Genomic DNA, 27,852 nt, shown 5'->3' on the forward strand with positions numbered 1-27,852 from the left:
TTTATGTACCTATTTAATAGTGTTATAACACTATTGCGAGTAGGCACTATAGCACAGAACAAGTTATAGGTATTATAGTTTATTATCGTTGAGACAAATTATTACTTGAATTCAAACCACGGCTGTATAGACATCAGCGGCTTGTTATAGCCATGGTCCAAACCACGCGCATTCGATATCTGATAATATGTGCCATAAGGGAGTCATGACAACATTGAAAACGGATAGGTGTAGTGGCAACTTTTTCGTACGCATCATGACAAAATCCATTAACAATATCACGTCTATGTGATTCGCATCGCGTTTGCCGGCCACGACCATAGAAGTGACCCGTAAAGAAGCCGTCCTTAATAATAATATGTCTCCACGACACCCCGTGTCACCGTCTATTACCCTATTGGCTGGTTCGCCGCGGCTTCAGCCGAGTAATTTAACGAGTGCGATAGTCGACCCACGACAACCGGCGACTATATAATGGCCGAGATGCGCCAGCCGGACCAAAACTCGTATCGTTTCTGAGACACCTTTGACCATCGTTCTGTGCTTCGACGTACGTTTGTCTCGTTTTTCGTTCGTTTTCGTGTTAGACACACTGTGCGAGTTATCAGTCTCTGTTATCGCGTTCCTCCAGAAGCGCAATCTAAAATCCATATGGTAATAATTATTATGTAATAATATTTTTTTTTTAATAATAAAACTATTGTTTTGATTTGTACGGTGTCTGTCATGGCGATAATAATATTATGATCAATGTCAACATATTCAGCTTGCCTCTTGCGCTCTTATCAGTACTGTTTTCTTCCCCCAAACCACGAACATAAAAATAAATCACCGACTGAATACCGATGTTTAATCTTGTAACTCGTTCAATAAAATTAGGACATTAATTAAGTAAACGATAGTGTTTTTTATTTTTCTCGCTGCCACACACGGACTGTCTCGTGACTTCTTTTGCCAGTGGCTCGTTCGTCTCTTAAACGTACTTCTAGAATGCGACATGTACTCGCTGCCCATCGTGACGAATCGGATTAAGTCTTGATTTTAGACTTGAACCAATATAGATCTGTAAAGGTAAGCAACGTCAAAACTATAAACTTGTTAAACCAACAGGTATCTAATTCAATCACAAATGTTATAGATGCAAATCTATTGTAAGTTGCTAGTGTTTGTTTTTATGTTTTGCCGCGTAGGTAGGTATTACAAAAATTTAAATTTGTGAAGGTATAGGCATCACTTGTTTTGCGAATCGGTATCCGTATCCCAGAGTTATGGCTTGTTAGGGTCAAGTCGTGTTACTTGAACTACACAATTTTCTGGATAAACATTCGTAAAATAATATACATTAGTCTGAACAATAGGTACCAAAATGCGTTTAAAAACATAATTTAAGGTGTAAAATATTCAATAATAAGTTTTCGTTTTATTTCTTAATTATTTTCATAATACATCATATTATAACTACTAGTCCAGTTTCTACTACCCAAGTACCTATACTCTGTTCAGTGAAAAAGCACGCTGATTTTGCATATCCCTCCACGTCACCATGCTATCAAAACCAATGGCAGGATGATGCGTAGGGGAACCAGTTTTCGTCGGTACGCGGCACTGTCTCTCGCTGAACAGAGTTTAGTTACTCATATATTGGAACACTACCTTATGTTTTCTGTTGAGACTAGAATCTAGAATCACTAAAATTTAAAAATTATACTTGTCACACAATTATCAATAAATTTAACGAATTAACTACTATCCATAATAACTAAATAATTCAATAACATTTAGTTTGTCATTTATAAATTTCAATTATATTACTCATAGATTCAAAGGCAAATAATTGTCACATGAAATTTAGTATTACGACAATAGGGCATTACCCATAAAACTTAAATGTCAAATGTTTGACCCATGAATACTTACCAATAGTACCATTTGGTACTTAAATGTTTTGTATAATATATCAATCATATTTTTAATAATTAATTTTCCTTTTCAAGCAAAAATGTTAGCATCTTGTTCAATATGTGGCGATTGTTTCACCGGAATTCATCCTGAATCAGTTCATTCAACACCTTGTGGTCATGTTTTCCACTACGAATGTCTCATGACATGGATTCAAAGGTATTACTAAAGTTTAAGTTCAATAATTTTATAAAAAGTATATTATTGTAATTTTATGAGTATTCCAGATACCTATCTACTATTCTTGCTGTTTGTTTTTCAGCTTAAGGTACCATCAGTCTTGGGTTATATACCTTTGAAAAGTATTTGGAATAAATACTCGAATACTTATGAAAAATAGTATTCCGAATATGCATTTGAATACTTGATAAATATAATACTCCGAATAAAGTATTTGGAATACTATAAAAGTATTCCGAATACTTAAAAATATTTTTGATAAACATATGAAACGATACCAGTTATAATTTTGATATTAATAGATATTATTGATTCTAAATTTCCAACTCATATAATATAAATTTTGTATTTTTGTTTTAAATGAAAAGCAAGGGAATAACATGCAAATCAAACAATTTAATTTTCATACTATAAAAGTATTCAGAATACATCACAAAATACTTTTGAAATAGTACTCTAAAAGTATTCGGAATACTACCCAAGACTGGGACCATATGCATTGGCGCCCATAGTGGGAGGGAAGCATTATCCCCTGGCTTATTGGAAATTTAATTTAAATAGAGTATAGTATGATAAATTACTGTATAACAAATACAAAGTGCGTTATACAAAAAAAAAAAAGGTCACCATTAAATAAAATCCTGTTAAACCAAATTAACAAAATAAATTATGCTTAATGTATAGGCAAACTTTCCCTCCCCTTTAGTATAATTTCTGTGGGCGCCTGTGACCATATGATATTGATTTACACCATATTATAACTAACAACTATAAGTATACTATAATGGTTTATAAAAAAACGATTCACAGTTTTATGTATAATATTCCTCCTTAAAATTGTATAACTATTACTTTACTTCTATCATTTTCAGATCTCAAACATGTCCACACTGTCGGTCAAAAGTAACCGAAAAGCAAATTATTAAATTATATTTTCACAACAATTCAAATTTAAGTATAAAAGAAGACATATCTTCACTGACACACCAAGTGCAATCACTTACATATGAAAATACTCTGAAGAAAGAAGAAATAAAAAATTTGTTAACTATAACCAAAAAAGATAAAGAACAACTGACTTCATTAAAGTAAAGAAAAATATTTAATTTATACTTTTAGATAATATAGGTATTCATTATATTTACACTTTACAGAAAACATATCAAAGATGTGGAAGACAAAATACGAGGCCATCAAACATTAGTATCCACTTTACAAGAAAGTGTCCGTTATTATAAATCTGAATGCAAAAAATCTTCTTGCTACAAACTTGAAGCTGAAGATCTAAGAAAAGATTTGGTAAAATACCAATCGTAAGACAACTTTTTATTTAATCATAAAAAATTAATAATTTATGTAATATTCGTATTAAATTGCAGAATAAACAGTATATTATATGGAACAGCTGCAGATTCTCAAGAAGCTGTATCTCTGTTAAAAAAAAAGACTGATATTCAAACTCTATGTTTACTTATAACCTCTTTTAAAAAGTATGATATATTATTTAAAAAACTGTGTATTATTTAATAACTCAACAAATGTTTTGTAGAGAAATTCAGACTTTAAAAGAAAGCAATAGAGATTTGGAAACTAAGTTTTCACAACGTGTCACTAAATACATGGAACTTAAAAGACATTTGTGCAATGTAAATTCAAAAGAATCCGTGAATATCAGAGTAATGGAGTATGTAATATTTTGTTTAAGTATTTTAATCTTATAACAAATTGTTATATTTAAATCTTAAAACATTAATTTAAAAGTACACTAAAAATGTATTATTATAAATCTTACTTAAGAATCAGCCAAGTGTATATTAAGTTTTTGAATACATTTACAGTGCCTAATAACTTATTTTTCAGAAAATTGAAATCAGAAATTACTGATCTTGAAGCAGAAATTTTAAGACTGCAAAAGAAATGTGAAAATTTAGAATCTCTAGTACAAGCAAATGATGATACTCCAAGAAGAACTGAATTACGTAAAAGAATAATATACGAAAGTCCAGCTCCTGATTTGTCTATTACTCCAAGTTTAGAAAAAGTACATTAAGTGATATCTATTATTTATTTAAGTGAATTCAATACTTAAGTATATTAAAATGTAAAATTTAAATAGAACATAGTTTTTAATATGAGAAAATTAGAAGTTTTGATTAGATTAAAAACATTGATACTATGTTGGTTGAATTGTCAATCATTTTTTATCAATAATTTAATAACAATTTTCTAGGGTTTAAAAACAGTTATAAACTCTCCAGAAAATTCAGTTTCTTCAATGGAACAACCAAAAGGTCAATTGAAGCCACATAGTTTAAACAAAAAAACAGAACAATCATCATCACACTGTGTAAATATATATATATTAATTATGAAATACTAAACACGTTTTTAAATATTTTTCCTGATTATTATATTCTTGTTAAGGTCAACACATTTATGCCAAAAAGTCCTCGGAGACCAATTGGATTTATGAGACCACCTTTAACTACTAAATCGGTAAGTGCAAATTATGTATCAAAATCTATGGTCTTTTCAAGTAGTTCAGATGAAGAAATGTTTGATGGTCTTGGTGGTCGTTCGAAACCAGATGTGTACCCTAGTCGACAGAAACCAGTAACTAAAAAGCGAAAATTAGTTTCTAATTTCAAAAAAAAACCACCACCATCAAATGGTAATACAACTTTGGATAGTTTTTTATCTGCTGAAATTCTTTAATTATGTATATTTATAAAAAAAAAACATATTTATATAAGTGTAATTTTTTATAGTATATATTCGACAATATCAAATTATATTTAAATAACAATATTAGAATTCTTATAAGTACATTAATAATATTATTTTTTTTTTTTTTATTGGTTCATCTTTTTTTTTTAATTAATGAATTACAGTTTGTTGATAAAGCATAATTAAATTTAAATATGTATACATAAATTGCTCATTAACAATACGAATAATATTGTTGACTTAATAATATTACATTTTGAACACACTTTGGTGTTTGGCTCCTATGAAAATAAAATCAAGTATTAAAAGAATTGCAAAAATATTTGTATCATGAATAAATAATTAAATAATATATTGAGATTTAATTAGTAACAAATATATTACCTCCGGATGACTATTATAACATCCTCCCAGTTTGCGTCTATAAAAAGAGTTGAGATTCAGTTTGTTGCAACTATGATCTGTGATTATACCTGATGTGTTTTTATACTCCACTTTAACTGGATTAACGCTCAAATGACTTTGACTGCTTTCTGCATTTTTTACAACAACGAGAAGTAAATTTGAATGGGCTATACGTTTTACAAAAAACGGCCTAAAAAAATGTTCAGATTTACATTAAAGTACTACGTATTAGGAATATTAGCCCCTCCCCCATAATTTCTGCAATGTTTAACTGAAATAGTCACAGTACATGATCGTAAGTTTGATTTCAATATTATTATACATTCATACTATTGCAGTTTTCTGAACCTAACCTTATAGTTGATCCAGCTGGCGGTGGAGCATCAAATCCTTCAGCACTTAGGTGTTCATGTTGCAGCATAAACAAATCGGCTATCTTATCGCAGGGTTTACTGATAATTTTAAATTTTTCTGGGTTTTTATTGGGCACCACATCATCTCCATACCCTAATAGATGATAAATATAAGATGAGTTAAAACATTTTACATTATTTGCAACTCTAATGATTACCTCCTTCATTAATTGACCATACATGGACTAAGTTTCCTTCGACTAATAACCACAGTAAATTCATCAAGAACATTTTTAGACTCGTATACACAATATAAAATGGCTATAAAAATAATATTAAATATTAATATTATTTAAAGATGTCTATTCTTAAATCTCAATAATTTTTAAGAATTAAATTCAATTTGATTCTATAATTTATCAAAAAAACAATTTGTACAGGACAAGGGCTATAAAGACATTGTATTATCTTCTAGGCTTTGAACTATATTTTATAATATACCTATGTTGATTAAATCTACTAACTCTTTTAAAATTGTATAAATTGCAGCCTAGTACCAAAAGTGACTAATTACATAAAATATTTATTTCGATAGAAGTCTTAAAATTAAAAATTATTTACATTTTGAACATAATTATTCCTATAAACAATTTAGGAAACCTAATAATTTTTAATATTATATCCAAGTTTGTCATGAAATATATAAATTAACTAGGCTTGTTATTGCACGATGTTCATGTTATGTACTTTAACTGACTTTAATTAGTATTGAAATTTAATTTAAGTTACCGTTAACAAGTAGGATGATGCACTTGAGGCTGGTATTCTTTCTTTGCATAAAGCTTGGTAGTCAAACATAGGTATACGCCTAAATATTTTTTTTGATATCATTGTTTCCATAATAACTCCAGTACTCTTTAATTCAGTTTGTGCAAAAAATCTGCCAGTATCTGCTGGAATTTCTGACAGTACGACATATCCATTTTCGTCAATTATATAACAATCAACGTGGTCAGATGTGCATGGTAAACAACTTGGGCACTAAAAATCACTAAAAGTTAATAAAAATAATTCAATAAAAAATAAATAAAAATAAATTGCTAACATTTTCATTGGTCTGCGTGATTTCCATAAAGCGATCGTAGAATTTCTTATGTAACATTTCATATCCAACTACTGACCCTGGTGCCTCATTATTTTCATCCTCAACAAATATAGCATGACTGGCAGTGATTTTTAGTTTATCATTGTCTCCTATTCATAAAACATGAATGCAGAAGTTGAAATATTAATTATATTAAAAAACCCATATAAAACTTAATACCAGAATTAAAAGGCACTGAAAATACAAATGCTTGTGGATTAAGGTTACGATATAGTACAGGACGCTTATACCAAACTTCCTCAACCGATCGGTTATGAACATCTCCAAACTGTCTAAATTTAAATACATACAACTATTAACTAATTTTTTTTAACGAATATTTGTAAAATTAATAATAATAATAATATTGTTTATTCTGTATGTTGTACATACAATTCACCTTCAGCCAGATCAAGTATATGTTGCCATCTACTCAACCCTCCTTGGGTCGCCAAAAATCTGACACTAACATTATATTGGTTTACATAACGCTTCCTATAGACCAAAACGATTCATTTAAGATTATTAAATTATTAATTCAGAATACAAAAACATTACATATTTTTAAAACTCACTCAAATTCTGAAGTAGGATTCCAGGTTGAATTGTATAATGCATGTGTTATTTTTGCATCAAAAAATAGAAGTTGCATTAATTCTTTATCGCCTGAAATAGTGAAATTTAAACCAGTATTAGCGAAATAAATTAAATTCTGAGCTAATTTTAGATTAACTTACAGTAGAACTCATCTATGTCTATTGGTTTTCTGTCACATTCCCCTATTTACCATACAATAAAATTAAATCAACTAGAGGTATTTTATTTTAAAATATAGTTGCCCTTACGTCTATCAAAATCGTCCATTGAAATATTTTCAAAATTTGAATCTGGATATTGCTCTCTCCATTCCCAATCTGGAGAAAATATTTTTTCCATAAAATGAAGCAATTTTTCTTCAGGATTTTCAAATTTTCGCTCTGATGAATGAAAATAATCACAATACACCCTGAAATATTTGTATAGTGGAAATGTATAAAAACTTGAAATTGAAAACAATATTTCAATTAATATACCAGTTTGGATGAATTTTCCATTTATCTTGAAAATATTTATCAAATAGTTCATCTAAAAGATACAATACTTATCAATTAGGTACTTTCTAACTATAAAATATATATTCTTCAAACGTATTATTTAAAACATTATATTTACTTTTTTCTATGGATTTATTAATTTCATCACCAGCTTTAATCCAATTGTTACCATAAGAGGCAGGTAATACTAAACCAAGTGTAAAAGGGCCTTCTATTTTTGGGTCTAATGCAGTATAATGATAATTACGAACTTCAGACCCAACTCTTCTCTAAATAAATATGTCCACTAATTTATTCTTACCATCTAAAATCTATATTTATAGTTTATTATTAATTATTTTTACTATACCATATTGTCGTAGTGAAACTTAATGCTTAAATTTTCCATTGATCCACGCTTATGATTTACAATTGATTCCCGTAACTACTTAAATAACAACATTCAAAATGTATTAAATTTTTCCAAATGATTAATAATATTACTTCATACATGAACTATATGATGATGTGGTTGTCTTGGCTCTTCATCGTTATCATCCAACATTTCCAATTCGGTTAGGTCAATACTATTGTGATTATCTTTTAAGATACCGTCTTCCTTTAAACCATATTTGTTGAAGAAGTATATTAGAACTAAAAACAATATCTTTCTTAAATATTTTTACTTACGACAGGTCTCAACTTTGGATGAAAAAGCACATAACCATTATTTGTAACAACAAAAGCATAGCCATTTACACCAATCTAAAAAGTCAAAAATAAATTTATTATATTTATTATTAATTTATAATTACTTTGACTATAAATTTGAATAAATACCTATACAACCAAAAATTTAAAAACAAACAATTCATTAAAAAAAAGTGGGTAAGTACTGTCACTCTGCTGTACAGTAGGTTACTGTAATGGATGGTGTTAAATTTGAATTCAATGGTATAATATCATTGTATACGAAGAACGGTTCTGAGCAAAGACGGTGGCTGTCAGTCTGACAGTCTATGATATATTACTAAAATACTAAGTATATTTGATGATATTATTGTGAATTAAGTAATTTATATATAACATATTTACGTGGAACCTTGTTTTAAATTTTCAATCCTTAGCTATAAAAGTTGAACATTTTATAAATTTTTAACCACAATATAGTTATTAAATTTTAAATTTGATACATTTTGTCAACATTTGAACTTTAAATGCTTATAAAAAAAAAACTGTGCCTATGTATTTTTAATATTTTTCAACTGCTATTGTAACAATATATCAAGAGCCTTAACTTTTCACGCTTTTTTACCCAATCAAATCAAGTTTTATCGATATTTATAGAAAAAAAAAACAGTCAAAAAAAGTCAAAATATTTCAAAATTTTATGGTATATAGAAAATGAAAATATAAACATTCAGTAAAATTTTCACGTATCTACAGTTATTTGTTTTTGAAAAAAAATAACACAACCACTACATGAGAAATCGAGTGAATATCCAATATTGTAAAAATATGAATTTCAAACGCTCATAAAAATTTAATTTGATTTGCTTGTAGACATTTGTTTCTTGATAAAGGTAGACAAACTTTTGAGGAATCTTGTATTACATTTTCAAATCTTAGATTTAAAAAGAAAAATTTTTATGAATTCTCAACTCAAAATAATTTTTCTCAGTATTTTGGTAAGATTTGAACTTTAAATGTTTATTAATAAAAACTGTGACTAAGGATTTTTAATATTTTTCAAATGTCATTGTAACAATATAGTAGGAGCTTTGTATTAACTTTTCAAGCTTTCATACCCAACAAATAAAGTTTTATTGACATTCATAGAAAAAAAAGTTGGAAACTGTGTATATCCGTAAACAGCACAAAACGAGTCAAAATATTTTGAAAATTTTTTCTTGTATAGAAAAGGCTAATATAAACATTAGTGAAAATTTTATGTATTTACGATCATTTGTTTTAGAGTTACACCAAAAGCCAAAATCGATTTTATCATAAATTTGGGTAACAATTCACGTTTTTCCTTAATTTTTATTTTCGGCGTTTTGGAAAACTAATGGGAATTTTAAATTTTAAATTTTGACCCCCCAAAAGTGCCAACTAACCAACTAGATTCACTTTCCCATCAAACAAGATACTGAAGTTGAAAATTGAAGCATTATTTCGACTACTAATCGTGTACACAGACACAAAAATAAAAAAACACACATCATTGTAAAAACAATACATTCATCATTACGAATCTAAAATACTAATTAAATAAGAGAATGCCACTGTCAAAATGCTGTTATTTTTATAACGAAAGTTTTGTTTTTTATCCTTATTATTTTATATTTTTGCAACTACCAAGTACTAACAATAGTAATAATGTAGAGCCACTTAAAAGTAACTTTGAATTAGAACTCCTTAAAAAAGAGTGTTCTATTAATAATTTTTATGCATCAAATTTATACTATTATGCTTACTTTGTATGGAAGTGTTAGTTTTTCAAATTCAGAAATTGGTACATCAGTTCCAGCAACACCGAGCAAATCTCCTTTAACTCTGGTCTTAAATAAAATATACACATTTAAAAAAAATAATTAATGAGTTTACCATAAGTACCTACTTAGGAAGTAGTATAACTTGTTGAAAATTTAAAATGTAGTTATTACCATATGCCTAGAACTTTATAATAACAAATAAATGAAACCAACCTTATTATTTTCATCCCTTTTTTTATTAAATATTGGTATAGAAATCGCAGTCATTGGCCTGTATTCTTGATAATTTCCATCCTCATCTACACTCTGTACAACAATGTTCTAATATTATTATTTGGTATTCAATAAAATAAAAATATAAGCCAATACTATAATGAAATAGTAAAAACTTTGGGTTTCACACTAGGTACAAATTCTAAAGGTGTATTTTTATACGTTATAAATATTAAAATATATAATATACCAACATTAATGGTTGCAACTATTATTAGTTAATGTTGTGTTGTTTATTTCAGAGGATCGGAACCAACGAGTCTAATATTTAGGATTTTGGTTTGGATAGACACTGGTGCACACGAGTTACCTCAGAGTTCAATATCAAATACTTAGAATCCATTTTATGTTGGTTAGGGAATTGTTTTTGTTCATTCAAATTAGCAGCGAGATCACTCATCTGCTTATCAAGATCCATTGAATTTTTTAATGCACTTGTTACATATGGATCCTAACAAAATGCTCTTAACATTAATTATGGCTATGAACTGGAACTTCAGTAATACAGCTAATAACTTATGTTAGATATACAAATATTTTCACTTACAGAAATGTCCATAAATGTGTGGGACCATGTAACAGGATGTTTTTCAGCTTGTAATACTAAAGGTCTTGCTAAAACAGCGATGTATTTCAATACACTTTCAAGTACTTCGTCTTTTGAATGTACGTGTGCAAAGCTACCTGCAAATATAAAATAATAAATAAAGTTCAAAAATTACTCTCATTTTGTATAAGTGCTACAAAGCGCTACAAGCTCTATATAAGTAATAAGTGTAATTAAGATTAAGTTAATAATATAATGTTAATACAAACCTCTGTTTTCACAAGCTAGTCGCTCTAGTTCAGGTGTTGTAGTAGTATCACGACCCATCATGTAGGTAAATATTCGGACTGGTATGTTTGTAAATTTATTATCATCAATGCGATTGTACTTTTGTACAACATCAAAAAGTTCTTCATTAGGATCGTCATCCGTGACCAACATAATCATTTGATTACACGTTTCCTCAGAACACCTGTTGTTGTTCCTGTTCTAAAATAAAAGAATATTTACTAACATTTTACATATTAGGTAGGAAGTCATACAGCAAAAACCAAATACATTATTTTTAAAAGAAATATTGTCTTACAGCCGATATTGTCTTATTTTCTAGTTCCTAAAACTTGGAAAAGGTTACATTATTTTGTTGCATGCACAATTTTGTAAAAAAAAAAAAAATAATTTTCATTGTTCCTGATTGCAATGTCTTTTAAATATTTAATAGGTTTTACTGCGGTTTGAATACTACCTACATTAGATAAAAGTTGAAAAGCTTCAATAAATGCCTTGCTGTAGTTTGCTGTAGAGGATGGTAATAATCTTGGATCTTCAATTATAGCTTTATGAAATGTGTAAAGATTTTCAGGAGTAGCCTACAATATAAAAACTATTGAACATTACTAGTTCTGATTAACGTTGAATAAATAATAATTTTGTTTATTATTACCTGGACTAATAATTCTTTAAAACAAGTTACTAAGTAAGTAAAACCAGTATTAAAAAAAATAATATTAATCGAATCATCATTATTGAATGTTTTCAATAGAGATTTAATTACAAGCTGAGAAATTGATTGATGCATGCCACTCATGGAACCGGAAATATCTAACAAAATTACTACATCCTTTGAACAAGTTGCAGCTTGTATGTACCACGGTCGCAGACGGGTGTCAAATACACTAGGTTTAGCTGACCATCTTATAGCTAAAAATAAAATAATATTAAACATCAATGTTTCTGTGCTGAATGTAGTATGATGACCATGGGAAAAAATACTCTCATGTCTCATAACATTGGTTTTATAATATTATTAAATAAATGATCATACTTGTCAGTATGTTTTATAGCTATAATAATTAGAGCTATAACATAATATTACCAGGATAATGGCGCATAAACCCTGCTGTACTTCCAAAATATTGCCAAGAAAGTGATGGATCACTGCGATAATTTTGTAAAAACACTTCGTCCATTTTTTCAGACCATTGTAAAGGTTTTTGGACATGTTCAACTGAAAATATTATTACTTTAGAATTTTAGATAAAACGTTGAAACAATAAAAAGTACACATACGTTTTTCAAATAATATTGTGGGTAAATAAACTGCGCTGTAATCAGTATTAACAGATAATCCATAAAAATGATCATTTTTTGTCAGGTTCATTGTTTTGAATTCTAATTGAATAATAATTTTTCCCAGATCCAAAGATATATTTGGGGTAGTTCGGTCGGTATCATTACAATCATCAATACCCTCAACTGGTGAATACTTTGCATTATAATAAGTGTAGTTCGAAATTCCATTTTCTCCATAGAATTTCCATTCAAATTCTTCAGATAAACGTTCTGCTGCATCCATAAGACACTACAAAATTATTTTATCATTCAATATAGTAATATAATTTAGTTAGAACATAGAATTAGATTTATTTACAGATACAGCTGTCATTTTCAATCTTATCATACGATTCATTGCTGTTGATATGTTTTGTAGAAGTTGACTAGCATTTGTTCTAAACACGTGTGTTTCGTTCAATTTTTTGTAACGCTAAACACAATTTATACTATAGTTTAAAAATATTATATGCATGTAATAATAAGAACACGATTAATACTATTATCTAGTATATACCAATCTAATCTCATCAGATTTAGTTATATTTTGTCCCAGATACCACAATTCTTTTCCAAATGTCTCAGCCCAATTTTCCACCCTAAATTAAATTTAAAAAACAATAACTTTAAATGTTTGCATAAAGCAGGAAAAAAAATTATTGTAAGTATTACTTACAAAAGTTCTTCCAGATTATTCTTTTTATCATCTTGAACATCTATAGCATATATAACAAATAGAACTGCAACAAGGAATGTACTTACACTTACACAAATATTCATACTTAGAATTTTTACTTTATTCACTAACCAATGTAATTACACATTTAAACAGTTTTGGTTTCAGCAGATTTTATAACCTTTAGGGATACACTCTAGCATATCTGTAATCTAAATATAGACACATGTATTCCCACTCTTGGATGGTAGCCAATTTACTTCAGAATTAACTCAACTTTTATTAATTTAGATATTATAGACAAAATTAGACGTCTAGAAATTTTAATTATTCAGTAACCTTTAGTAAAGTGCCTTCGCCTTAAAAAAAAAATCATAAAAAGCGTAGGTACCTATATTGAATAATTGAACAAACTTTTTTTTTTTATGTTTATTTTATAATTTCTAACATTACATAATACATTTTATACAAACATAAGTGTGCACTTGGGGTTTTATGATGGGCACTTGACTACTCTGCAAACTTTCCCCTTCCCCCACAATATTCAATATTATTATGATAGTCAATAATTTTATTTTTATTTATAAAATACTTTTTTAGTACGGTAAATTTAGTTAAATGAGGTTATCCCATCTAAATTAGTTTTTATAACTTAGGAGTAAATATGAATATACGTACATGTGTTAATGTGTTATGTATGACTACCCTGCCAGAAATGTCTGCGCACGCTTATGTATACAAATATATCAGGCAGCCATTTTTTGAAAAATTACTTTCAATATTAGATGATATTCCTTGATAATCAACATCAATTTATTTTTAAGAAAATTTAGACTAATTTAAAAGGACAACCACAATATTTTAATATTAATATTTCAATTAAACAACATTAACAAGGGTAAAATATACAGGAAAAATACAATAGTACATTAAATCAATTTATTGATGGTTGTTCAACTTTGTCAATCAATCCAAAAGTAACAGCTTCATCCGCACTCATGAAATGATCAGATTCCATACTAGCATCTAAAAAATATATATATATATTATATATGCTATTTTTAATTCATATTAAATACTTAAATTTAGTAATTTAACAAGTTTACTTCCTAGTAATAGATAGTGATAGATCCCCGCGTGACCCTTTTAGATTCCGAGTTGAACAATGAATGTATTGATTTTACAATGATGTTTTTTTATTTTTTTTTTATTTTTTTTTATGTGTCTGTCACCACATTTTAGGACAGTAAAAGTACTTAGATTTTCTTCAACAGTATCTTTTCTGATAGGAAAGTGAGTCTAGTTGGTACTTTGGGGGTCAAAAGTAAAATGTTCCAGTAGTTTTCAATAGCGTCGTGAAAAACAAAATAAAAATTAAAGAAAAACGAGAATTTTTACACAAAATCAATTTTTTGCTAAATTTGGTTTTTGTGTGTAACTCTAAAACAAGAGACCGTAGATACATAACATTTTTACTGAATATTTATATAAGCATTTTCTATACACTAAGCTTTATTTTAAAATATTTTGACTTATTTTGAGCTGTTTAGGGACATTTTCAGTTTCCAATTTTTTTAGTTTTTATTTTATAAATATCAATAAAACTTTATTTGTTGGGTAAAAAACCTTGAAAATTTGATACAAAGCACCTACTATATTGTTACAATGACATTTGAAAAATATTAAAAATCCTTAGTCACAGTTTTTTTTTTTATAAACATTTAAAGTTCCAATATTGACAAAATACGGAAAAAAAACAAAAATTTGCAAATTATTTTGAGTTAGAAATTCATAAAATTTTTTGTTTTTAAATCAAAGATTTTAAAATATAATACAAGATTTCTCATAAATTTGTCTACGTTTATCAAAAAAATAATATTCACAAGAGAGTCAAATTAAGTTTTTATGAGTGTTTGAATTTCATATTTTTACAACATTTGAAATTCACTCGATTTCTCATGTAACGATTTCCTTATTTTGTCGTAATAAAAAAACGAATGACTGTAGATATTTGAAAATTTTACTGAATGTTTATATTAGTCTTTTCTATACACCATACAACTTTGAAAATAATTTAACTCTTTTTAATCTGTTTACGGACATTGTCAGTATTAAATTTTTTTTTATATAAATATCAATAAAATTTTATTTGTTGGGTAAAATTGCGTGAAAATTTAATGCAAGGCTTCTGATATATTGTTACAATAACAGTTGAAAAATATTAAAAATACATAGGCACAGTTTTTTTTTATAAGCATTTAAAGTTCGAATTTTGACAAAATTTAATAATTATTTTGTAGTTAAAAATGTATAAAATGTTCAACTTTTATATCTAAGGATTGAAAATTTAAAACAAGGTTCCTCGTAAATAGGTAAATATATAAATTACTTTATTCACTAGCTGACTAGGCTGACTGACCATTTTCGCTCAGAATCGTTTTTCTTATACAATGATATTATATCATTGAATTCAAATTTAACACCATCCATTACAGTGAGCCACTTTTAACCTACTGTACAGGAGAGTGACACCCACTTGCCCACCTTTTTTCAATGTTTAATTGCTGATAAACCTTAATTATATTTTTTATGTTACAAAATCAGCCATATCTCCCTCCTTTTCAAAATCATTTGACTGTCACTGTAAACATCAGATAAAATAAGTAGGTAAGTAGGTAACGATTTACTGTACATTATGTGTCTATTATACCTTGTCATTGAGTAGGTAATGTGTGTGTTAAACATTAATTTAATTATAAATCATTGCATATGAAAAATACACGGGATGGTCTGTCAGCCTTATTAGCTGTATTGCCTGAGGATAAATAAAACCAAGATGGGCAATAAAAATGTGGCAGATAGTAATAAGTAATAATGAATTTGCGTTTTTGATTATTTTATATTCATTATGAATAGCGAGTTAACAACTTTAGTTCAATCTATTATCTAAAGTCTAAACCTTCCTTGAATCATAAAAATAGGTAAAATATATTTTTATTCCTCAAGTTTCAGCTATACACTTTGCCTTTAATACATAATAGCTGTTACCCATGGCTTATATTCTAATACTTTTACAACACGTCTGGGATCCCAAAAAATATATGGGAAAAATGTGCCAATTAGTCAAAAACTGTGGATTTGCATACACTTCATTTAGATATAACCCGCCTAATATTATCTGTCTTAGGAAACTATCTATTATAATTTATAACCTATACATCTATTATTTCATTTTGCTTCAGTTAAAATATTCTCAATCGTTTTTTTTGGCAGAATCAGTTGAATATTTTTTTAGTATACAATCCTCAATTATAAATAAGTTAAAAATTATAAAATAATTAAAAAGTTAACAGTTAACTATAGAAAACATTGATTTATTTTACATAACTTATAATTTCAAATATTTTTATAATAATGGAATAAGCTTACCAATTTTATCTGCAGGCATTCCTGTGTGTTTACCATAAATGTCAATTAACGACGATTTAAGTCTTAGAATTTCATCAGTTACAATTTTCATATCTGATGCTTTTCCCTGCAATAGTTTTAATAAACTGATTAAATTGATTTTAAATTCTTCACTCATCAAAGTAATTGAAAATTTATAAACATAATTAAATATACAAAAACGTGATTTGTCATACATATTGTCTAAATATATCATAATAGGTAATATATTATTTAGGGTTCTAGTATGGTCAATTTTTATTTCTGAATTTCTGTTCACTTAATTTTAAAACACTAATATGTACTAGCAAGTTAAAAGTTGTACCTTGATTTAGAGTTGAATTGTATTTATAGTATAATACAAATGTATATTAAAAAAAAATGTATTATTTTGGGTACATATACCTATGATATTATAATTTATAATTTTGGTTAATAGTTAGTTTTTAGTAAATAATCAATAACTATAACTGGATAATGTTTTACTAATATTTCTCAGACAAATAAAAAAAATACTAAATGTACACCAAAAATATTTTGTTTATACAAACATAATAAATTCTATTTATATACAAGTTAGTAACAAGTACCTGCATTCCGCCAGATGGCTGGTGAATCATGATCCTTGAATGAGGCAATGCATGCCTTTTACCCTTTGCCCCTGCGGCTAGTAAAACACTTCCCATACTACAAGCTTGTCCTATACACCAAGTTGAAACATCCGGCTTAATATACATCATAGTGTCATAAATGCCTAGACCAGCTGTAACACTACCACCGGGGCTAAACAAAAATCATAAATTTATAATTCATATTATATTATTGAATACTTATACAAATAAAAAATATTTTACCTGTTAATATACATATTGATTGTGGCTTTTTGATTTTCAAATTGTAAAAACAATAACTGAGCTATTACCAATGAGGCGACATGATCATTGATCTAATTAATGTAAAATATTTGTTCTCATAAACATGAAATAGATATATAGCTTAAATGTAATTACCTCTCCCATAACGCAAATTATACGTTCTTTAAGAAGTCTAGAAAATATATCATAAGAACGTTCACCACGACCAGTTTGTTCTACTACAATTGGTATAGTCAATCCACGAATACTATTGGAAATCGGGCCATTATTCAGTTGCAAAATTTTGCTCGAGTGCTGAAAATGAATTATTTAAAATTACAATATTCCGAACATTGCTGAAGTAATGAATTCAAAACATAAGATTTAGTTTTAATTTATATTTGTAAAAACGAATAGGTACAAACATTGTAATGGACATCTATATTCAATACACTTTGATCAGGAATGAACAATTTATTTTTCTGTAGTTAAATATTGTGTTCACAACAAAAATAGTTGTTGTGTACATTGAATGTGAACACTATAAAGTATCAAGTATGTATAATAGTTTACCTGCAATAAACTGCGAGTGTGTGACAAACTCATTTTTAATTTAAATTAATTCTAATTTACTATATTTCAAATAACTGAAAATTAAAATTATAAGATAAATTTACTACAATAATAATATTAGTTCTCAGTTCTCACGAAAACCCAAATAGGAATATTATTATGATAATATGATAACCGTTTATCTTTAATCTCGATGATCTCGGCTGTATCTGATAATAGGTTTCACTGATACCAGCACAGAATGTGAACATGTGATACGTCTATGAAAAAAACATCGAGATAAACTAGAATAAGGCCATTATGATATAATACAGTTTATAATTTATATCGATTCTCGATGGGAAAAAACTAAAAAAAAGGTGGATAAGTGGATGTCGCTCTGCTGTACAGTAGGTTACAAGTGGGTCACTGTAATGGATGGTGTTAAATTTGAACTCAATGATATAATATCATTGTATAAGAAAAACGATTCTGAGCGAAAACGGTCAGTCAGCCTATGATATAACTAATATATTTGATGATATTATTGTGAATAAAATAATTTATATTTAACTTATTTACGTGGAAACTTGTTTTAAATTTTCAATCCTTAGCCATAAAAGTTAAACATTTTATACATTTTTAACTACAAAATAATTATAAATTAATAATATTTTTCAACTGCTATTAGAACGATATATCAGGAGCCTTATATTAAATTTTCACGCTTTTTTACTCAACAGATAAAATGTTATTGATATTTATAGAAAAAAAAACTAAAAAAATTGAAAACTGACAATGTCCGTAAACAGCTCAAAAAGAGTCTAAATATTTTCAAAATTCTATGGTGTATAGAAAATGCTCATATAAACATTCAGTCCAAATACGGTCATTTGTTTTTGAGTTACACCAAAAACCAAAATCGATTTTCTCGAAAACAGATTTTGCGTAAAAATTCCCGTTTTTCCTTAATTTTTCTTTTGTTTTTCACATCGATTTTAAAAACACTGGGAAATTTTTACTTTCTAGTTGGTACTATGGGGGGTCTCATAGTACCAACTAGATTCACTTTCCTATCAGAAAAGTTACTGTTGAAGAAAATACAAGCACTTTTACTGTCCTAAAAGGTGATGACCGATACAAAAAAAAAAAAATAATAAAAAAAAAAAACACATATCATTGTAAAATCAATACATTCATCGCTTCGCTCAGAATCTAAAAATGTTCAATTTAAAAGGTCCCGCAAACAGCTCAAAACGATCAAGTATAGAAAATTATAAAATAAACATATTATCATAGTGGAAATTTCGATTATTCGTATTTGAATTACAACAAAATAATAAAATCACTCCTCGAGAAATCGAGTAAATATCCAATGTTTCAAAATAGGTACTTTTTAAAATTTTATGGTGTATAAAAATTACAAATTTACACATTCAGTGAACATTTCATGTATCTACGTGTAATTTTTTTTAGAGTTACACCAAAATCAAAATCGATTTTGCGTAAAAATTCCCGTTTTTTGTTTGTTTTTTCCCGGTGCTTTTGAAAACTAGATTCTGGGAATTTTAAATTTCACCTCCAAAATGCACCAATTATATTCTCTTTCCCGCCGGAAAAGATACTATAAAGTTACTTATCGTGTAATGTGTAAACGGACACAAAAAAAAATAAAAAATTAATGAAATAATTATCATTGTTAAATCAATACATTCATCGCTTTGCTTAGAAACTAAAATGTATGATTGTATGATGAAAAACTTAAAAAAAACTATAACGATTAATTTTTAAAATTTTTTTATCGACAATAATTTAAAAAAAGGCGGGCAAGTGGTCGTCGCTCTGCTGTACATTTGGTTACAAGTGGGTCACTGTAATGGATGGTGTTAAATTTGAATTCAATGATATAATCAAATATCATTGCATAAGAAAAACGATTCTGAGCGAAGAATCATTACTATTGTATTATTATATATAAACTCAATCGGTGTAAATGCAAAAATTCTGGTAGACTTTGTAACTCAAAGTGCCATATTAGTTGTGTATGTGATTATAATCATAGGCGGATATTGGGAGGGACTTGGGGAGGCTTAAGCCCCCCCTGAATGTAACAAATCACAATAGATGTCAAAATAAATTGTGTATTTTAATATACTTATGTACACTTGGTTCCTCTGCTAGAATAAAGTAGGAGTGTCTACTCAGTAGTTAGTAGGTTGAAGCATTTAAAAATGTATGTTTACGCTAATGGATAAGACAAAAATGTTAAGCCCCCCACGGATGTGACCAAATATCCGCCTATGATTATAATATTAATAAAATTATATAATGCTATCATATGTGCCTAACATTACTTTTTACTTTTTAGTAATAATTAATTTAAATAAAACTGTTAAAATAACTATAATTTAATAATAATCAATAATATTCATCAATCATCTTATTCATTTCAAACCACTTTAAGAGATAAATATTAATTCTTCAGTATAGGAAGTACCATATATTTGATAATAGATTTTAAAACTATTAATAGGCAACTAATATTTGAAGTGTCTATTAATTCAAGTTTTTTTTTATGATTATTTAAGTACTCACAATAAGATGATTTTTAATATATTGAATATTTAACCTATATACTGTGCACAATGCTCAATTTCCTACTTTGCCGAAGGGCGTCATTTAGAGGTGGGGGGGGGTGTACATTTGCACCAACATTTTTTTTAAAACGCCTTCTTTGGCCTGCCAACAATAAATATAAGCGCCGATGTGTTTTATATTTTTTCAGTATTAAAAAAAAATTTATTGTTCTATAATGTTTAGTTTCCAAGAATGTTTGATGTGGTTTTGTGGTCCCACAATATTATAATTATTAATACAATTATAACACAAACATTGTAAAGAAGGGTACCCATAAAATAAATTTCTGGTTTTATTAAGCTATATTATGGATTTTGAGTATACAGGGAGAAATGTGTAAGTTATGTTCGGTTGGGTATTTTATTATAAAGGTGTTTTATGCCCATTACCCATACATTTATTTACCAAGTGTAAATTCCACTGCACACTGGTATCAGTGGTATCCACAACATAAAATAAATACATTAAAAGTACCTACACATAGTTCGTAAAAAATAGTACAATATTGTGATATTTTCATACAAGTGACATATTAAATAAATTATACGAATATTCTACATTTTTTGCCCCAACTTGACCTTCCCCCTTTCCCCCACAAAAAAAAGGTTTTCTATGTGGCCTGCAAACATTTTGGCACCAACAAAAAAAAAGTTGAAATGACGCCCCTGCAGTTTGCGAGTTTGCCCGTAACATATATATATAAATATAAAAGATCACCTAAAAGTATAAATCGAGTCACAGAATAATTCAAATCGTAATACCAGAAACTATCCTCGTTAAAATATTATAGGTATAATATTATTATATCAATAATGGTCTTTAGAAAAATTAACGCGCTCGAAATTCTAATGCTGCGGGCCGACGAGAACGATAAACATATTACTGGCCGGCTAGTAGTAATACACGTCGTCGTCGTCGTCTGGGAGATTTTCTCGGAGATCGGTCTCTGTGTTGGACGATTTGTATTTAGCTCATTAGCAATTCTCGATTAAATCCAAACATACACATATACATATTATCTTCGCTCAAACAAAAGATGGCAACTACCTATTATAACATCGACGCTGTAAACGTCATATTGCTCGAAATCTTAGAAGACATTGTTGTCAACATTATGGAGGGCACTTACGCTGACGAAACAGACGAATATCTCGTGGGTTTAGTTACCCTCCTTCTGTCTGCCATTGATTCGGGCGCTACTATTGCGAGTGGCGACGATCAGACCCCGGAGTCGGAGCCCGAAGGACAAAATCCGATTCTTGGAGGCGCAGATGGACAGGAGTTCGACGAAGACGCCGAGGAGTCCGTCTCCTTGCACAGTGATGGATTGCCGAGCGGCGATGCGCTGTCGTCTGCAGCAGAGTCGGAGCTTGCTCCGATCCCAGAGGCAGCACCGCTCGGCAACAACAACACTGTCCAGGAAGACGACGATTCGAAAATTTCGGAAGCAGAAGAGGACCATTCCGTTTTGTTGGCGAGCAGCTGTACGTCGTCGTGTGGGGACGCGCCGTCCTCGGAGTCGGGGCCTGTCGATCCCACTCCGACTCCTGAGGGCGGACCGCTCGACGACGTTTTGCGTACAGAAGACGTGTTGGATGAGAAAATTGAGCCGGCCAGGGGTATAGTTGTAAAGAATAGTCTTGGTGAGCTGGTCGGTTGGCTGGACCCGGCGGCAGCACCCGGAAAAATCGATCCACCTCGTACGAGGTGGAAAAGCGTGAGACGCTTTTTCCGGGCTCTGTGCTGCTGCCGATGAGAACCCGTCCGCAGCTCACCCCTTGGCCGTAGACGACGGGCAGGACGACGGCGACACAGAGGAGGGGAGGATGTAAGAAAGAGCACGGACGGTGCGCGGCGGTAAGTCACCCACGCACGTTCTCCGGTCACCCGCGGCGCGACGGGTTGTTCGCGGGCGTAGCGCGCTCGGTCGTCTTTGACGCGCGAGACCCTCTGGCGGCTCGGCGAGCGCCCGGCTGCAGCTACGGTCACGTGGAGCGGCGACGACGGACGACGGCGACGACACGGCGGCTAGTAGAGGTACCGGCGCGGGCAACGATTCCGCCCCGACGGTACAACGACGATGACGACGGCGATGGCGACTCTGTACGACGGCAGCGGCGGAGACCTTGGCACGGGGTGAGTGGTATGGAGATTTGCGTGCTAGGAACACGGGGACGTCAGCGCCGCCGGATCCAAGGAAACTTAACGGTTTCAGGGTCTGGCGGCGCGCGACTTCACCACCGCGGCGGCGGAACGAAGAAGCGGCCGAAGGGACAACGCCAGGGCGAAAATTACCGGGAGTTGAGGATCGCGCTGCGGTCCGCTGACTCTCGCCTTTTCGCCCCGCGGCAATCCCACATTGGCCGCTTCGCTCGTCCCCGCCGGTTCCGCAGCACAAAATCTCGATTCGCTCGCTCCGTGTCTTGGTCTTCGCCGTCCGTCGGCAGAGTCGTCGCGCCGTCGACCGTCAACGCGCACAACATCGCGCACTATAGCCGCCGTTCGTCGCCGACATCCGTGGTCGCTCCGCGGCCGTATTGGTTGGGCCTCGCCGGCTGGGCAAGGTCGTCAAGCGTCCGAGCAAACGCGCCCGCGACATACTCGGCAACCCGCGGGACAGGTCGTGAGAACGTGCAGAGGTGACCAGTGGCCAGCAACACTGCATTTCGGCACCAATCGCCATCTCGCATTCTCCCCTCCATTGTTTATTGTGTCTATCCTGTCCGTCGTATTTTTTTTTTCTTTAAATTTTATTAAATTATTTCAAATTATTAAATTGTTCAGATATTATTTTTTCTTTTTTATTTATTTTCATAAACGCATAATATTGTGTAAAATATTATATTTATATTTTTTTTTAGCAAATGTGCTATTTTTTTCAAAATTGTTGTTCATACATTTTCTTACTTTTTTAATTAATAAACATATTTTGATGTGAACAAAAAAAATTTCTATTTTTTTCGTTTTTTCGAGTGTATAATCAATTGTTACAGATTTAACGACTAAAAAAATCGTTAAAATATATATTTTAAATAATAAAACTCGTTAGTCAATTATGCAAAGTAATGACTGTGGACCTGCAGTATAAACGCTAAAGGCGACAAAAACTGCTGAATAAATCATATAATACCTAACGCATTACACCGGCGGATACGACATAAACGACCAAAACCAATACAAGAATTGTAAATAATAATAATATAATATGTATTATGTAGAACGTGCAAACGTCAATATAGTCGAATAGTTAATACACCGCACCAAAATTCGCCATCTTGCATCCTCTCCCCCTTGTTGATTGTGTCCTGACCTCCTGCCCGACGTATTTTTTTTCCTTTTATTTTTTTTAATTATTTCAAATTTTCTAACTGTTCACATATTGTAAATTTCGATTTTTTTTTCCCTTTTGATTTTTTAAATTTTTTTCAATCAAAACACTATTTCTGTTTTCAAAAATATTATTTATACACTTTTGTATGTTGTTTTGTTTTTGTTATTAATAAATAAATTTTGTGAAAACAAAAAAATATTGTTTCTTTTTTTTCGTTTTGTCGAGTGTATACCTAATCAATTGTTACAGATTTAACGACTAAAAAATCGTTAAAATATATAATTTAAATAAAAAAAATCGTTAGTTAATTATACAGAGTATAAACGTAGTATAAACGCTACACGGATATTATAATATGTACCAAGAAATATTTAAGCCATCAAACACAAAAGGCGACGAAAACTGCTGAATAAATCATAAAATAACGCATTACATCGCGGCGGGAACGACATGGACAGTTTTATAAACTATACTATACAAGGGTTCTAAATAACAATATAATATGTATTGTGTAGCATGTGCAAACGTCAATATAGTCGAGTAGTCAATACAAAATAATTTGGGAAAAATTTAAAAATTGTATTTTACATAGGTAAAATGTCGAAAAATAATATTGTATGAAAACATTTCGGTTGAGGGTTGAACCCTTAAACCCCCACGTATACGTGCTTGTACCGATTCCATATTTTCTACATAATTATTAACTTGAGTTGTAATATCCTAATCTGAACATAACTTGTAACAGATAGGTACTTTTTCCCTAATCGTTTGTGCTAGGAAATCACTTTTTGACAGTTTTACAATAATATAATAATTATAGGCATAACCCCACAATAGGTGGTTCGACCTTTAACGTAAGTGGAAAATGTAATAAATTTTCGAAGCACGTATATAACATAAATACAAAATAATATGAATATAGCATCTTCACGAAGTGTCAATAATAATAATAATATGATTGTGTCATACAGTTATTCATTTTTGAATTACAACAAAATAACAAAATCGTTACATGAGAAATCGAGTAAATATCCAATCTTATAAAAATATGAACTTCAAACGCTCATAAAAAAATAATTTGATTTGCTTGTATACATTGTTTTTTTTTTTATAAAGGTAGACAAAGTTATGAGGAATCTTGTATTACATTTTCAAATCTTAGATTTAAAAAAAAAAAATTTTATGAATTTCGAACTCAAAATTATTTGCACATTTTTGTGAATTTTACGTATTTTGTCAATACATGAACTTTTTAAGTTGCTTATGAAAAAAAACTGTGACTGGATTTTTAATATTTTCCATCTGTCTTTGAAACAATATATTAGGAGCATTTTATACATTTTTAGCTAAAAAATAATTTTTTAATTTTAAATATTATACATTTTGTCATAATTTGAAATCAAAATGTTTGTATAAAAAAAATGTTGCCTATGTATTATTAATATTTTTAACTGTTATATATAGCAGTATACTACTTATATAGTGACAATATTAGGAACCTTGTATTACATTTTCAAGCTTTTTGACCCAACAAATAAAATTGTATTACAGACAATTATAGAAAAAAAAATCAAAAGAATTGATTATTGTTTTATCGACACAAAAAATGTATAAAAATAAAAAATAAAACACATCATTGTAAAATCAATACATTCATCGCTCAGCTCAGAAACTAAAACTATTTATATAGGCATCTAATAATTTACCTCTGAAGTCTGAATAATTTTAGATTCTGAGCGAAGCGATGAATGTATTGATTTTACAATGATGTGTTTTTTATTTTATTTTTGTGTCTATCATTACCTTTTAGGACAGTAAAAGTGCTTGGATTTTCTTCAACAGCAACTTTTCTGATAGGAAAGTGAATCTAGTTGGTACTTTGGGGGGGTCAAAAGTAAAAATTTCCCAGTAGTTTTCAAAAGCGACGTGAAAAACAAAAGAAAAATTAAGGAAAAACGGGAATTTTTACGCAAAATCTGTTTTCGAGAAAATCGATTTTGGTTTTTGGTGTAACTCCTTTTGAAAATATTTTACTCTTTTTGAGCTGCTTACGGACATTGTCAGTTTTCAATTTTTTTAGTTTTTTTTTCTATAAATATCAATAAAATTTTATCTGTTGAGTAAAAAAGCTTGATTAATAGAAGGTTCTTAGGTTATTGTTTCAAAGGCAGATGAAAAAAATTAAAAAGCCTTAGTCACAGTTTTTATTTATAAGCATTTAAAGTTCAAATTTTGACAAAATACGGAAAAATCACAAAAGTTAGCAAATTATTTTGAGTTGAGAATTCATAAAAATTTTTCTTTTTAAATCTAAGATTTGAAAATGTAATATAAGATTACTCATAAGTTTGTCTACCTTTATCAAAAAAAAAAAATATCTACAAGAAACTTAAATTAAATTTTTATGAGCGTCTGAAATTTATATTTTTACAACATTTGATATTCACTTGATTTCTCATGTAACAATTTTTTTATTTTATTGTAATTAAAAACGAATGACTGTATATACTTGAAAATTTCATTCAATGTTTATATTAGCATTTTCTATACACCATAAAATTTTAAAAATATTTTGACTCTTTACGGACATTGTCAGTTTTCAATTTTTTTAGTTTTTTTTTCTATTAATATCAATAAAATTTTACTTGTTGGGTAAAACAGCGTGAATATTTAATATAAGGCTCCTGATATATCGTTCTAATAGCAGTTGAAAAATATGAAAAATACATAGGCAAAATTTTATTTTATAAGCATTTAAAGATCGAATTTTGACAACATTTATCAAATTTATAATTTATTAATTATTTTGTAGTTAAAAATGTATAAAATGTTTAACTTTTATGGCTATAAGGATTGAAAATTTAAAACAAGGCTCCACGTAAATAGGTTATATTATATAAACTACTTTATTCACAATAATATCATCAAATATACTTGGTAATATCATATAGGCTGACTGACCGTTTTCGCTCAGAATCGTTTTTCTTATACAATGATATTATATCATTGAATTCAAATTTAACACCATCCATTACAGTGACCCACTTGTAACCTACTGTACAGCAGAGCGACATCCACTTATCCACCTTTTTTTTTTAATAACGTAAATACCTACTAAATATTTATTGCACACGGAAATCGATTTTGAGCGAAGACTAATTCATTAATCGTTACGATAGGTTAGTATAATAATTGAATAATAATTGTGCCTACTATATAACTACTTTAAATTAAATTGTATGACGGCTTAGTGCCTCATTAGTGCTACCTATAATATAATAAGGCATATTTTATAGATTTATACATAACTGTATTATAATATATACTAGCTACCTACCTCCATAGTTTTATTGTTTGTTATTTAAATCACAGATATTGTGTTCATTTTTGATTGTTCTGTGACGAATGAATTTCATAGTAAACCGTTTGCTTTTGGTACAACGATAAGTCTCGAGGAAAACTCGCTCAGTGCTGCAATTACATTACGATATTTATAATATCACCAATCCGCTTAAAAATATTTTTGTAAATCTACGATTTATACAGGACAGCCGTCAGTGGGGTCACAGACTTCTATAACATTCTATA

At 29.6% G+C, this 27,852-nt stretch overlaps 4 protein-coding genes across 9 annotated transcripts; 2 read left to right on the forward strand and 2 right to left on the reverse strand.

The window, feature by feature from the left end:
* The first annotated feature begins 198 nt into the window (after positions 1–198).
* On the forward strand, positions 199–12,240 carry LOC132946202 (E3 ubiquitin-protein ligase TRAIP-like). Of its 5 annotated transcripts, none has more exons than XM_061016080.1 (10): positions 671–1,071; positions 1,995–2,118; positions 3,012–3,227; positions 3,294–3,452; positions 3,519–3,629; positions 3,689–3,823; positions 4,000–4,180; positions 4,370–4,486; positions 4,564–4,635; positions 12,199–12,240. In XM_061016080.1, exons 2-10 carry the CDS (start codon positions 2,000–2,002, stop codon positions 12,223–12,225), a joined length of 1,137 nt encoding a protein of 378 aa, XP_060872063.1. In that variant the 5' UTR covers positions 671–1,071; positions 1,995–1,999; the 3' UTR covers positions 12,226–12,240. The 5 variants fall into 5 exon arrangements, with proteins under 5 accessions (XP_060872060.1, XP_060872059.1, XP_060872063.1 ...); XM_061016078.1 differs by lacking the exon at positions 12,199–12,240 and adding an exon at positions 11,878–12,130; XM_061016079.1 differs by lacking the exon at positions 12,199–12,240 and adding an exon at positions 10,852–11,044.
* LOC132946199 (voltage-dependent calcium channel subunit alpha-2/delta-3) lies at positions 5,008–13,768 on the reverse strand. 2 transcript variants are annotated; one of them, XM_061016070.1, is made up of 28 exons: positions 13,444–13,768; positions 13,285–13,366; positions 13,087–13,200; positions 12,726–13,017; positions 12,532–12,663; positions 12,100–12,356; positions 11,906–12,025; positions 11,426–11,645; positions 11,157–11,293; positions 10,920–11,060; positions 10,550–10,642; positions 10,319–10,402; positions 8,532–8,606; positions 8,353–8,460; positions 8,212–8,286; positions 7,981–8,131; positions 7,842–7,893; positions 7,614–7,774; positions 7,506–7,547; positions 7,344–7,434; positions 7,162–7,263; positions 6,949–7,061; positions 6,730–6,878; positions 6,414–6,665; positions 5,843–5,945; positions 5,625–5,778; positions 5,251–5,461; positions 5,008–5,147 (listed from the first exon to the last, which is right to left on the reverse strand). In XM_061016070.1, exons 1-28 carry the CDS (start codon positions 13,545–13,547, stop codon positions 5,055–5,057), a joined length of 3,708 nt encoding a protein of 1,235 aa, XP_060872053.1. In that variant the 5' UTR covers positions 13,548–13,768; the 3' UTR covers positions 5,008–5,054. The 2 variants fall into 2 exon arrangements, with proteins under 2 accessions (XP_060872053.1, XP_060872054.1); XM_061016071.1 differs by lacking the exon at positions 10,920–11,060 and having other exon boundaries at positions 13,444–13,757.
* A 466-nt stretch (positions 13,769–14,234) lies between these two features.
* On the reverse strand, positions 14,235–18,487 carry LOC132946207 (ATP-dependent Clp protease proteolytic subunit-like). The gene is made up of 6 exons (XM_061016085.1): positions 18,318–18,487; positions 17,901–18,059; positions 17,745–17,836; positions 17,481–17,673; positions 16,873–16,978; positions 14,235–14,469 (listed from the first exon to the last, which is right to left on the reverse strand). The coding sequence occupies exons 1-6, from the start codon at positions 18,348–18,350 to the stop codon at positions 14,378–14,380; spliced, it is 675 nt and encodes a 224-aa protein (XP_060872068.1). The 5' UTR covers positions 18,351–18,487; the 3' UTR covers positions 14,235–14,377.
* Positions 18,488–18,662: 175 nt separating this feature from the next.
* LOC132946204 (uncharacterized) lies at positions 18,663–27,558 on the forward strand. Its single transcript, XM_061016082.1, has one exon. It carries the CDS (start codon positions 21,970–21,972, stop codon positions 22,687–22,689), a length of 720 nt encoding a protein of 239 aa, XP_060872065.1. The 5' UTR covers positions 18,663–21,969; the 3' UTR covers positions 22,690–27,558.
* Positions 27,559–27,852: the final 294 nt, after the last annotated feature.

This window comes from Metopolophium dirhodum, chromosome 6 (assembly GCF_019925205.1).
Source record: "Metopolophium dirhodum isolate CAU chromosome 6, ASM1992520v1, whole genome shotgun sequence".
Lineage (NCBI taxonomy): Eukaryota > Metazoa > Arthropoda > Insecta > Hemiptera > Aphididae > Metopolophium > Metopolophium dirhodum.